The 13,957-nt window shown below is 39.6% G+C and overlaps 1 protein-coding gene across 2 annotated transcripts; it reads right to left on the bottom strand.

Moving 5' to 3' along the window:
• Positions 1-6,320: 6,320 nt before the first annotated feature.
• On the bottom strand, positions 6,321-13,120 carry LOC306987990 (SLAM family member 7-like). Of its 2 annotated transcripts, none has more exons than XM_079592679.1 (8): positions 12,756-13,120; positions 11,880-12,203; positions 9,013-9,303; positions 8,723-8,869; positions 7,532-7,567; positions 7,115-7,459; positions 6,628-6,964; positions 6,321-6,481 (listed from the first exon to the last, which is right to left on the bottom strand). In XM_079592679.1, exons 1-7 carry the CDS (start codon positions 12,796-12,798, stop codon positions 6,888-6,890), a joined length of 1,263 nt encoding a protein of 420 aa, XP_079448805.1. In that variant the 5' UTR covers positions 12,799-13,120; the 3' UTR covers positions 6,321-6,481; positions 6,628-6,887. The 2 variants fall into 2 exon arrangements, with proteins under 2 accessions (XP_079448805.1, XP_079448806.1); XM_079592680.1 differs by having other exon boundaries at positions 7,115-7,450; positions 12,756-13,114.
• Between the last annotated feature and the right edge of the window lie 837 nt (positions 13,121-13,957).

The following is a 13,957-nucleotide window of genomic DNA, read 5'->3' as shown; positions in this document are numbered from 1 at the left end:
ATATTACAATATATTTACTAATACATAAGGAATTGCCGCTTTTCATATATTGAAAAATATGTGACAATATATTTACTAATATATCATATGTCATTTTCAATAATACACTTCATAAAATATAGTTGTATATGTGATCAGATATGGTACTGCATGTGTATTGCAGATATATTTACTCTATATAAAGTAATATATTTCTTATATTTTTTAAATTATCTACATTATCAATGTTTCAAATTTTCAAGCTAGTTGTTAAAAGCACAAGCACACCTGCATGTACTGAAGCATTAAGCCAAGAGACTAACACTGTATTGAGGAGTGAACAGCCATTACTTATAAAATATAGTAATTATAGTTAGTAATAGTATAATAATTATAATTATATACTTTGGCCAATCGTCAACCTAACCACAGGTTCTACTCTTCAGTACAATGACCCCAAAAACTCAGACATACCAGAAAATCTTTTAAATTGCCAAATAATAGATCATTAAACTAACAGATCTCCCCCTATATTAATATTGAGCTGCAATGGTCTCCTCCAACACAACTGCCACATTAAAGTCTGTGCAAATCTATGGAAAGACCTCTGGCAGAGCACCTTCACAGGCTATCAGGAGAGCATTGTCATTCATGGCCAGCCACATCCAATCATGAGCCTTCAAAATCAGATTATAACATTGTGTCAGTGACAGTTTGGCTTTATCAGTCTATAAAAGCATTACATTTGACTGATATATTACTCTTTAACTGTCAGGAATTCATGAGAGTATTTTAATTTTGCATAAAGTGCCCCCTGACAGCAAGCAAGTGTTAAACTTCATGGACTTCATTACACATGTAATGTCGTTGACTATTGTTGTTAAGCGTTAAATTTAGCTTTTAAATTCACAATAATTAAGTCCATTCTTAAATGAAAGAGATGTGAAGATACCAGTAACAAGTATAAACTCACCAGCACCATACACTGTCTGATGGACAACTTTAAATGGGTGCAAAAATCCACACACATGCTCAGTAGACTGCATTCGGATGCACGCTTTAACGGTCAAATACACTCCAATATCATATGATGTTTTAGAATATAATATATTGATTTACAACAGGTGGAGAAACATTGATGTGTATAGGATATGTGCATTAACATTTGCAGTAAGCAGCATAACAACCAAACACCGTCTGTCACGCAAGGCTACAACAAAATACAGCAAAACCAGCAATATCGACTTCTCCATTGTTGTTCAGGCGTTGTACAAGTAGGATGATTGGTCAGTGTAGTATTTGTCTGGCTGGGTAAAAAGACAGTGACGAGCACTGCCTATTACCCAAAGTTGAACAGTAAAAAAACAAAACAAAACAAAAACAGAGTAAATCACCTTCTGCAATATTATTATGGTGCATAGTGTATCAAAATGCAATGTCATCAGTTTGCCTAAATTTTTGACAGAGACAGGAAACATGCAATTGCAAATAACGCTTTAATAGAGTAGGTGAATACAATGGTCAGTCAGGCGAAACACAACACAGATGGTACACAACACAGATGGTACACAACACAGATGGTACACAACACAACACAGATGGTACACAACACAGATGGTACACAACACAGATGGTACACAACACAGATGGTACACAACACAGATGGTACACAACACAACACAGATGGTACACAACACAACACAGATGGTACACAACACAGATGGTACACAACACAGATGGTACACAACACAACACAGATGGTACACAACACAGATGGTACACAACACAGATGGTACACAACACAACACAGATGGTACACAACACAACACAGATGGTACACAACACAGATGGTACACAACACAGATGGTACACAACACAACACAGATGGTACACAACACAACACAGATGGTACACAACACAACACAGATGGTACACAACACAACACAGATGGTACACAACACAACACAGATGGTACACAACACAACACAGATGGTACACAACACAACACAGATGGTACACAACACAACACAGATGGTACACAACACAGATGGTACACAACACAACATAGATGGTACACAACACAACACAGATGGTACACAACACAACACAGATGGTACACAACACAGATGGTACACAACACAACACAGATGGTACACAACACAGATGGTACACAACATAACACAGATGGTACACAACACAGATGGTACACAACACAGATGGTACACAACACAGATGGTAGGTCAGACGGACACCAGCGCTGATGGTAGGTGGCGCAGGGACCTCGGTGGGCAACTGGTGAAGGTGCTCGGTGATCCAGTGCGGAAGTGCAAAAATTCCAGATGAACGACACGACGAAGAACAAAAGGTATCCGCAATCCAACAGAACAGCACGAGAACAGGAAACCGGGGAACTACAACGATCTGACAACATGAGACACTAGTTACTGAACATATAAATGGATCAACAATTGGTACCAGCTGGCGCTGCTGATCAGCAGTGATCAGTGAGCACGCACACGCACACACACACACACACACACACACACACACACACACACACACACACACACACACACACGAGAGAGACAGTGAATTCATGAACCGTGACAAAATTAGAACACAGAACGTTCATATGTTTTACACACCATTTACAGGAGTAAATTTCGTACCAACTAACATTTTGGTGAATCTGAAAATTTAAGTCAGAACAGATATACACGAATATTCATTCTGCTTGTGTTTAAAGAATGCAGCCCAATGACCATAAGACAAGCCGGAACTTAAGTGTAGATAACAAGGTGATAATCAAACACATCTGAACCAGAAAAACTCATAATGATGTGTGACGAGATGGATGACAGGCGGGAACTCAACCAAGTGAATACATGTGATGAATAAAATACAAGTCCATGAAAACTAAATAACTGAACATGACCAAACTATAACTTGTGAAAAATAATTAACTAAGTAACTAAGAGTTACTGAAATAGCTGTAGTTTATCAGCTTAATCCTCGACAATGAAACTTCTGTTTAATTCATTTGCGCATTATCTAAAGGGTACGTTATAAAACTTTCATAAGATATGAGTTTTACTTATAACGCTTTCCAGCTCAAACAGTAGAGCGTTGGTGCTTGCAGCGCCAGGTCATGGGTCCAGGTTGAGGGAAAGCAAGAACTGATAAGAATGTAAAAAGTTGCTTTGGATAAAAGTGTCTGCCAAATGCATAAATGTAAATGTAAATGTAAATGTAAATAATGCCACGCCCAGTGAAACTGAATATAATGTAACACTGACGGCCACAAATGCAATCAAACAAAGTGTGCAGTGGATACATTCCCTCCGTAGCCATTTCAACCGATGCGTGACCGTGAGTGAATATTATCAGGCCAAACATTTAAGGGTATGTATACTTATGCCATGCACTTATGATGTTATTACAGCATGTCTGTTTACTGCTGCCTCTTACTCTTCACTTCATTCTCCTCTACACAGAAATAATGGATCATCTACACGCCTGTACCATTCTGCTCGTCCTCTTCTGTTCCCCGTGGCCGAGTGCTGGGACAGCTTTCTTGACCCATCTCGAAACGCAGTGTCTAGAAGACTGCAAGCCCGACGGCGGTGAGTACAAGTGCAAGACGATTGATAAAGATGGAAGGAGCCAAACTATGTACTGTTCACCTCAGGAAAACATGGACTACTGGGGTAGGCAGTGCAGAGATGACAGTGTGTGTGGAAGGCATGGAGAAGACTTCTGCTGGTGCAGAATCAATATCTTTAGTTGGGGATACTGTGGGCTGGTGAAGGACGACAAGTTCATTGAATCTGGAGAAGGCACTATCATCACCTCTCGCCATCGCAACAAGAGAGACCGAGAAGTGATAGCCACTGAGGATGACCAGGGTAACCGTATAAAAACAACCTTTTATGCAGTGCCAGCTCCTATCGCTGACGGCAATCACTGGAGAAATGAGGCGCAAAACTTAATCAGTCGCTGGGACAATACACATCTTGTGGATCAGCAACGATCAAATCTGATCACATCTGAACATCTCCGTATCGACATGCAGAGACCCATCAACCGCAACAATCAGCGATACTACAACCTGCAGATCCAGATAAATAACATACACAGGGGGCCTAATGAAAGCACCACTATTTCTCAGATCATCGTGCCTGATGGAGTTCTAGAACGCTACATGCGCAGAGCCTTCTGGGAGAGCTTTACTCGCCGAGCTAAAGTTGAAGTTGAAATTTCAAGATATTAGAGCTAATTATAATAAACTGTAATTTACACAGTAACTATCACTATTTCTAAGCAAGTGCAAAAAAATACAAGTAAGCTTTGAAGTATATCACAGTAGAACATTACTTAAAATAATAACTATTGTTTAAATTGAATCTCTTGCCATTTTGTTTTGCTTCTTCTTCTATTGCTCTCTCAATAAATTACTGATTTTATGCAAAGAAAGCAACAAATATGTTTGTCTGAGAATCATATTTAGGTTTTGCACATCAGATAATGTAATAGCCCTGATAGAGTGGCAAAGAGTCCTTGGGATAAACGTTAGGGTTCCTAGATTGAAACATGAACAAAATGCATAAACTTCAATGCAGATCTTATCAGTCAGTGATGACGAAAACATAAGGCATAACAAGCTAAAGTAACAGCATTGTGCAGAACAGTCTCCTGTTTTCGGGAAATTTATTTTTGGGTAAAGTATTATATAGGCTATGGTCCAGCTAGATATTTCAAAGGTGAATTAGAAAGAAAATTGGAGTCGGGGTTCAATCTTCAGCTGGCTGACAGGAGCTGCCACTGACAGGTAACATGACATGCCAGCGGTGGCTCCTGCCGGCCAGCTGAAGATTGAACCCCTGCTGGAGTATTGGTAGCATTTTATTTTATAGTCCTGTTCCCAATGTACATACTGTATGATGTACTTATTATAATTGCAATAACTGGATTATAACTAGGTAACCCTAAACCTAACTTTAACCCATTACCTTGTATTAACCAGTACTTTCTTAGGCAAGTACACTGTAAGTGCATGTACTGTGAAATAAAGTGCAACTAGAAGATTTGCACATTTGCACACCAGAGATCTGCTCGACAGCACTTCCTGATTTTGCAGTTAGAGACATTCCTGGGGCAACATGTTGTGCTCATGTCCTGGAGATATTCTGGGAAACGCTGAAATCAGTCATGTATGTGTGAAAAGCAAACAAGGGAGATATTTTAGCAGTCAGCATCCTGTTGTAAACAGTTACAGCACTGGATTCATTTTAACAACTATAACATTTATTTAATTCCTTTCATATTGTCATTAAAGTCCTGGTCCAGGCATGATGATTGACCATTATTGAAGATACCTGATTCAAGGAGAATCACCAAAGGACTGTAAGTCGCCATTACAGTGATCAGTGTTTGCTTTAAGGTACGTTTACATGATAATGATATGCTTAAAATTGAGTTTATTCTTTTGAGTTTTCCGCATATATACACAGGACACCTGTGTCAAAACGATCCCTATTCACAGGGATTCGCAAAAACTACTAAAAACGCTGTATTCTGGTGCCAGGCCATTAGATGGTAATGAAACACTAAACACGTAATACACATACGAGATCATTCTCTTCAGAGATTCACGTTTTTGTGTCATACTTGCTCCGTTTTCAGGCACCCACAATGTCGTTGTCGTGTTAATGAACGACCAAAACGAATAAAGTTTTACGCTTTTAGTTGAAAACGGTGTTGTGTAAACAGCCCCTGAGTTGGGCTTTTCCCTTGACTTTTTAATATTAGATTTAGTTTGGGCTGTTGTAGCTGAGTTGTAACAGCCAGACAAGCAAAGAGTGATCAGGTGGTGATGGTTATGTTTGAACATAATAATCATTAAGAGTCTAATCTCTCATAGAGCCGTTTTTAAACGAGCTGACAGCGACGATTAAAGTAATTATTTCAATTTTCTAAGCGAGTTATTATATATAACTGACTTCAGATCGATAGATTTATACGAGTTTATCTGAATGAAAACTGTTTTTGATCATTTCACTGCTGGGAAAAAGTGAGGAAGTAAGTTCATTGGGATTTGTAAATGGATCCGATTCAAATCTCCGCACCGGAAGTTGGCGCAGTAAACGGATGTGAAAGTGTAAATTCAAAGTCAAACTAGTGTTTTTTCCAATGTCTTTAACAGAAAAATGCAGGCTTATAATTTTTAACATGAAATGAGTAATTCCACTGCAAAGTATAAAATATTATACATTATGTGCAATAGTACATTCTTTAATATATTATACTTACCAAGACAATTAATGAGACTTGACATCATTACTCAGGATAGGTTTTTTTTATTATTAATATTAAAAGTTATAAAAATAAACCTTTTTTTTTTATTGAGGCTTAAATTCGTTTTTTAAATGCACATGTAAAAAATTCAGTGTCTCATTCACATTATAAAACTGTAATGAAACCCACATTCCCAACACATTGGGCCCTGTCCCAAATGGCACCCTAAACAAGTGACAAATGGGACACCCTACGGTCTCATGGACTCAAGTCCACAAGGCCGAAAGTGTATATGAAGTGTGCCATTTGGGACAGGGCCCGGATTGTCCACTAGAGGACAGAAAACATTCAAACTCCCGTTTTGTTCTGTTCATATAACACTGATCAAAACAGTTCAACTGTAACTATATAATGTAACAGACATGAAACATACATGACATTAATATCTGCATAACAGACACAATCACGGTTAATGGTAACACATTCCATCAACCTTAAAATAACAAAAAAAACATGTTAGTGTGGAGTTAGAAGAAACCGTTTGTCATTATACTTTTCACAGGCATGCAGAATCATTTCAAACACATTTTCCAGGTGATCGACTTGAAGGCTCGCTATAGACTTCTGGAGATCTGTCCATTCTTCAACAGTGAGTTTGTCTCCTCTGACGCGTCTTCTCTTTCTGAGGACTCTGTAAGATAGTGTCAAAAAGTGTTGATGTTACAGTTACAAATACTCAAATATGTTTCAAATATACAAGAGGGCCAAATTTATCCAATCAATCCAGTAAAATGTATTATTTGTTCTAACTTTATTACACTGACAGGTTCGAGCTACTCACCTTGAACAAGAAATATCTTGGAGGTCATATTACTCCCATTCCTGATGAAATTTAGTTTATAAATGCCAAAGTCTGTAGGTCTGATGCCATTGAGAGTGAGATATCCAGTTTTGTGATCCAGGTGAAGTCGGCCATCATGATCGCGACAACCGCTATTGTTCAGTTCATTCAGTCTGGCGATGACTTCAAAAGGATTTGTGAGATCTGTGCCTGATTTAGCAAACCTCCACTGTAACACATCACAGCGTTGTATTTCAGTGATGCCAGTGTTTAGAGTGACGGACTCTCCCAACATCACTGACATGGTCTTCATTTTCTCAGCAACGACCCCGTCAGCTGAACAAACTGGAATAGAGATAGAGATTAAACATTGTAGTGGTGTTTAATATCAGAATAGACTCAGCAACAGTATCTTACCATTGCTCATCTCAGTGTCGTGCCCACGAGTTTGGCCTGTTTAAACAAAAGGTACGAAAAAAAATATGTTTATGTATATATACACACACCCACATTTAAATTATGACAACTCTCGAACTAGTTTTAGCATGTTATTGAATATGTTAATGTATTTGGTCTTGTGCTGATACTGCTGCTGTTGATTATTGCAGATAATGCTGCAGTGTATGTATGGACTTGCTAATGCTAATAGATACACTGCTAAGATATGCTGCTGCAAAAATAGACAGCAGATCTATAAATAGATAGCAGATCCAGGCAGGTGGAGCTGGGGAAGGTGGAGGGTTTCAGAGGAACCAATGCAGAGCTACCCTACAGCAAACACTGAGCCATAATATTTAAATGTTGATCAAGCAATCTCATTGGCTGCAGGTTCAGCACAGGGGCCAATCATCTGAATTATCTCGGCCAAAACATGACTGAACTAGTGATGGGAGAAACAAAGCTTTTCAAAGCTTTGAATCAATGGCTTTGCAAATTGCTTTGCAAAATTATTCATATTTCGAAGCGTTCAGTGGAAATGCAACAAAAACTCAGGCTAAACATGCATAAAAACAGCTTTTTACAAACCCATTGCAAATGTTTTATTGAAGAAGAAAAAAACAATCCATCAAATGCAATTAACTAATCATCAAATATTATTAAATATTAAGTGTCCGTATAATACGTGTTTTTTTATCTTTTATCAATTTTTATGGGTTGTTTTGTTTTTTCCATCGATGGTTCAGAGAAACAGGCCAATAAGAGACTATTAACTACTATTATTCCTTTAATAATACAAATGTCCCATTAAACATCTACACATGTATAAAACTGATCAGGGATCGGGTAAAAAATGCAGACACTTGTTCATTGGTTCGCCACTAGCGGGTAATCTCATTGAATCTGCATGACAGAGATCAACGCCTCACAGCGGCGAATCATTGAAATCTAAAACATTTAGAAAAAGTTACGAAGCCTCGTTTCCTGAAATCACGTGACTTTGACAGTTTGATACACGCTCAATCCATTGATTCAAAACAAAAGATTCGTAAAGGTTTCGAAACTTCATGAATCAGTGTTTCGAAATCGCCCATGACTTAAACTTACTAGATACTCTTTTCTCAGAATAAATCTCACATTTTCTATTATCTAACTGTAGATCAAACTTACCCGCATGATCTGTATTTCTACGTTTCCTGTGGATGATGAATATCCCAACAACAGCCACGGCTAGGACAATTACTCCAACAAAAAAACAGATCAGCACTATATGACCGGACGATAAACCTCCTTCTGTTTTGATCGTCGACTCGTCCACTGTAAAACGGTAGATCAGAGAGTTAACACACAAAACTTGTGTACTAAAAATGCTGATGCTGTAATTATGGGAAACCTGAGAACTGGAGATTAATTTGAGAGGTATTAATAATGTGGAGCAGAACAAATTAGCACTGCCTTACCTGCACATGTGTGGCAGAGTGTGTGGATGTCCAGATGTGTGGTCTGGTTGCTGATGGGATTGTTCAGCACACAGCTGTAGGTGTTTTTATCCTGATATTCCACCTCCAGAGGTAGAGAGAGACTGATGCTGAGATCACACACACTGATGCTGGACAATACACTGATTCCTTTGTACCAGGAGAGAGTTGCATCACACACTTTCAACACTGACGAACACACCAATGAACATGAAGATGATGATGAAGAACAGTGTGAAGAGTTACTGGTGATGACAGGAACAGGCAGACGAGCTGAAAACATGAGAGGATAAACAGACAATGATCTTCTACAGGTGAATCAACCTAATATAAATATGTATCTAAATAGAGGCACTAATCAGACAACTGCAGAAAGGGGAAATCAAGGGAAGGTCACTACTGTGAAATTTAACATTATTGGCAAACACGTTTTACTCCAATCATGTGATGTATTTTTGACTGAAACAAGATATTCAATGACAAGGATAATGTAGCAATTGAGGGAGTTATTGGCATTCAGTGAGTTAAACCAAAATGTACTTCCTAACCTGATTTTTTTCATATGTTACAGAAATGGGCTTCCACGGTTTTAAGTGATTTACACTATCTCAGACTCGCTTTTCACACAGAGATTCCGGAAAATACACGGATAATATGTCCCGGGATAGTTTGATTTTGGTTCCACTGCCAGTGATTTTCCGGAATCTGTGCGTGCGTTAACACACATCCCGTAAAGACACGTGACATCGATGTGACATGTAATGTCTCAGCAGCGTCTTTAGTTTGCTTATGTGCTGCGATTTCTCTTTCGAGAAACAATGCTTGTGCATTTTCTTTCTTATTCGATCATAAACTAGCGCATCACCGTTTCACTAGCTGGCGGACAATCCCAGCTTCAGCGCCATCACTACGACACACCCCTTACGGCATTGATTACGGATTTTGTTCAACAGAGCGCGTTCCGGGACTGATCCCGGCAATGTTACTAGGCCCCCTTCCCGGGATTTGTTTGCGTTCACACAGAAGAGCCCCTTTCACACAGCGCGTTGATCCCGGGAAATTGCCGCGAAATTACCACAGTGCCTTCTGTGTGAACGCAGATGCCGGGATCCCGGGATCCCGGGTTGAGGACCTAGTAACATTGCCGGGATCAATCCCGGAACGCGCCCCGTGTGAACAAAAGCCAGGATCAATGCCGTAAGGGGTGTGTCGTAGTGATGACGCACGTGCCATCGCGCGACTCTGTTGCTCTTAGAAGAAAGTTTGTGTTCGTCATCTACAAAGAAAGAATGAAAAATGTCTGCAAACTGGAACGAAGCAGAGACCAGGAGCTCCTCATTATCCGCGCTGAAGCCGAGAGCGTTCACCAGCTTTGTGGAACAGTACGCGGTGCGTTACGGTGCAGATCCACTTGTCCGTGCGACACTTCTGTCGCGCCGCACTCCACTTTATTCCTATGACGTCATGCGAAGCTTCTCGCAAAGCATTCCGGGAAGGCGGCGCAGCATTTGAAAAACTGCTGTGCATCAAAAAAGCTGGCCGATGCCCATCTTTATGCAAATGAATCAGTTGAACGCGTCACGACTATCCAATAGAAGTAGAGCACATGGAGACGGGGGGGAAGTCTCTCACGGGTCCTTTGTTCAACATTCGCCGCTGGCTCAAAACCACGTCCATAGCGGTTTACTTAAGGAACGCCCATCAAAGTACAAATGTGGGGAGGCATCGAGACACCACGCAACAGTCGTGTCGCACAAGTGGATCCGTACCGTTACCCCGGATTTCCACCGGCCGCGGATCGGCTCCGCTGCGTGTCGGCTCCGTGCTCCGCTGTCCGTCAATACCCACCAGGTCCGGATTTGTTGCGGAACGGCTGCGGCCGAGGACCCACGAGATCTCGCTAATTCACGTGTGATCGCGCGATATGTAGTTTCGATAAACAGAACCACCAAACCAGGAACAGTTTTCCGCCACGATCATCATATTTTCCGCCAAATATTATCCGCCATGATCACGGTGTATTTTATTTAGAAAATTAAACGGATCTTTTATTTTGTTTTGGTTTGTTCTGTTTTTTGCTCGTCTTCCTGTCCTGCGCACTCTGCCCTGTAGTGCTGCGGAGCTCTCCGGCATCCGGCAAAAATAGAGCTCTGCGTATCAGCTCCGGAGGGCTGCGGATCGCCGGAGTCGGAATGCAGCCGTTCCGCAGTCAGTGAAAATACACACATTGACTTTAATGGAAACCTATTGACTCCGCCGCCGTTTCGGAGCGGATCCGCAGCCGTTCCGCAGTTGGTGAAAATACACACATTGACTTTAATGGAAACCTATTGACTCCGCCGCCGTTTCGGAGCGGATCCGCAGCCGTTCCGCAGTTGGTGGAAATTAGGGGTTAATGTACATGTTTTTGACGCGTACGTTACAAGTCTCATCCTGACGTCACGTGTCTTTACGGGATCTTACTGGGATGTGTGTGAACGCACTCACAGATCCCGGAAAATCACTGGCAGTGGAACCAAAATCAAACGATCCCGGGGGTTTTCACTATCCAATTTTACGTCAATTTCCCGGGATCAACACGCTGTGTGTAAGGGGCTGTCTCTTTAAGTTGCTTGTCTCAAATTAACCAACACATGACTGTCACTCAGGTCTCATTTTACCCTTTACAATAGAAACCAAATACTGCAGATTGCATTTAGGATAATTGGATGATGGGCTCAGTGGAAAGGTTACCAAGGTAACTTCTCAGTTTTACTGCGGACTGTCATCGGCTACTGACAATATGTCCAGTATGGAACAATACTGCAATGAAGTCAAACCGACTGCAAAACTATATTTGAACTACTCACCATAAACCATAATACTGAATTGTTTGGGTGGGACCTCTTTTTCGCCAATTATCTGTAGTTCATAAAGTCCATTGTGTTCAGTTCTGATGTTCATGATGGTGAGATCTCCAGTCTGATCATCTAACTCCAGTCTGTCTCTGAATCTCCCATCAGAAGCATTATTATATACTGATAACTTATTGGTCATTTTGTTGATCTGAGCTATACGAGTGCTGTCAAACGTCCACAGTATCAGATCAATCCTCTGTGTTTCAGTGTCACCTGCATGTAGAGTGACTGAATCTCCCTCCAACACAGACTTCACTGGATCAACACCAAACACACCTGAAGAACAAACAAACAGAATCTCAAATGGAGATCATTTCTGTTTTACAACTTCATGAGACATTAAGGGATAGTTCACCCAAAAATGAAAATTATCCCATGATTTACTCACCCTCAAGCCACGAATGAAAAAGAACAACATGGATGTTCTGCTAACATCTTTTGTTTTCCACAGAAAATGATATGGTCATATACAGTGATTTGACGGTGAGTAAATCATGACAGAATTTTCATTAATTTGTGAACTATTCCTTTAAGGTTTTTTTTTTTTTTTTTGCCTAATTATTCTATTTCAGCTTTACAGATAAAAAATCAAATGTTTTCAAATAAGAAAGGTTTAAAGAAACAATAATAATGGTTATGCCAACAATAGCATTTTAATGAGACATGTTGCCTGGGGACAGTTAAACCACCTAGTTTAATTACGGTAGTTAAATTAAGTAATTAAAGTATCTTTCAATAATCAAAACATTTAAATGTTTTGCAAATGGACAGAACGATATAGCAAAATGAAAGCGAAAGTATCGGTACTCACTTAAATTCTGTACTCACCTTTAAAGAGTAAAAGGCAGACAAATAAAACACAGATCATCATACTGATGTAGATCAGAGTGAAATGTGGTTTAAAATAAAGATGTAGTGTATTTGGTCATCGGGTCAGTTGCGTTCACGGTTTATCCTTCAGGTAGCGCTCCGTTTCGTGCTGACATCGACGATTAACATAATTTTCTATCGAATTAGCCAATATCTAACAACAACAACAACAGATAGACTTCATTGGTGAATTATATTCTTAATCTTCGCTGGTGAACTAGTAAATCTGCGTATCCTAATTGCGAGGAAAAGTTAGGAAGTAAATGTCAGGAAGTTCCTTATATAGGAATGAAGGATGCCGGCTCACATGACCACTCCAATGTGACGCATTTATTCTCACTCGAAAAAAAAACTTTAATTGTTGCTAGTTTTACTGAATTACTCTCGTCGTCCGTGTTAATGCGTGTCACCACGTGAACTTAAAATGTTTCGATTAGATTATGTTTCAAATGTTGCTCTGTCAACGTAACTCGGTAAAACTAAACGTAGCCTATACGTTAAATTAGTAAGAAAATATAAGACTTAAATTAGTTTTCCACATCCTATATTTACTATCTTCTTGTTCACGTACATTTATGGAATGCTACATTGGCCGACAGGGGGTGCTCATCCTGTGATCTATGTGTGTTTTAATCTGCTGTTCAACCTATTGACCACTTGAGGATAATGGTGGATGTGACTTGCTCCCAGTCCATGCTGGCTAACATGAAATCAAAATCACACTATGTTCTTATAAAAAAGATGGTATTAGTTGGTTTAAGTTTTTATTTTTAACACATTCTAGTAGGCTACAGCAGACCAACAGAAGACCTTTTCAATGCACTGCTGCCACCAGCTCAATTATTGAGTCAAACTGAAACTTGTGTGGTCTGATTTCTTAAAATCAACAAAGATATGTGAGTTTAGTTCTGTTGAGTGGACAAACAAGTTGTGCATGTGTTTATGTCTCATGTGGCTGAAGGGTATGGAGCTTATAATATAACAAAATGATTTGAATTGTGTAAATGTGAATTATTGACAAGTGTAATCTAACCAAGTTGAATATTGTGTGGAATTTTGAATAGTTCTGAATCTGATTTCTTTAAACGATTATTGAACATTTGAAATTTAAAGAATTGAAATGTTTTTATGGCTGAATATTATAGACATGTATTTTCAAA

The sequence above is a fragment of the Phoxinus phoxinus genome (genome assembly GCF_949152265.1).
Source record: "Phoxinus phoxinus genome assembly, chromosome: 20".
In the NCBI taxonomy this organism is placed as follows: Eukaryota; Metazoa; Chordata; class Actinopteri; order Cypriniformes; family Leuciscidae; genus Phoxinus; species Phoxinus phoxinus.
Note: the sequence above shows the minus strand (reverse complement) of the source record. Positions and strands in the feature narration are given on the sequence as shown.

Excerpts from the sequence above, each read along its gene's own strand:
- LOC306987990 (XM_079592679.1), bottom strand. The coding sequence starts at position 12,798 with ATGATGATCTGTGTTTTATTTGTCTGCCTTTTACTCTTTAAAG. Across the intron at positions 7,460-7,531 it reads CGACACTGAGATGAGCAATG|TTTGTTCAGCTGACGGGGTC; the intron begins GTAAGATACTGT and ends TCTCTATTCCAG. Across the intron at positions 6,965-7,114 it reads CAAGATATTTCTTGTTCAAG|AGTCCTCAGAAAGAGAAGAC; the intron begins GTGAGTAGCTCG and ends ACTATCTTACAG.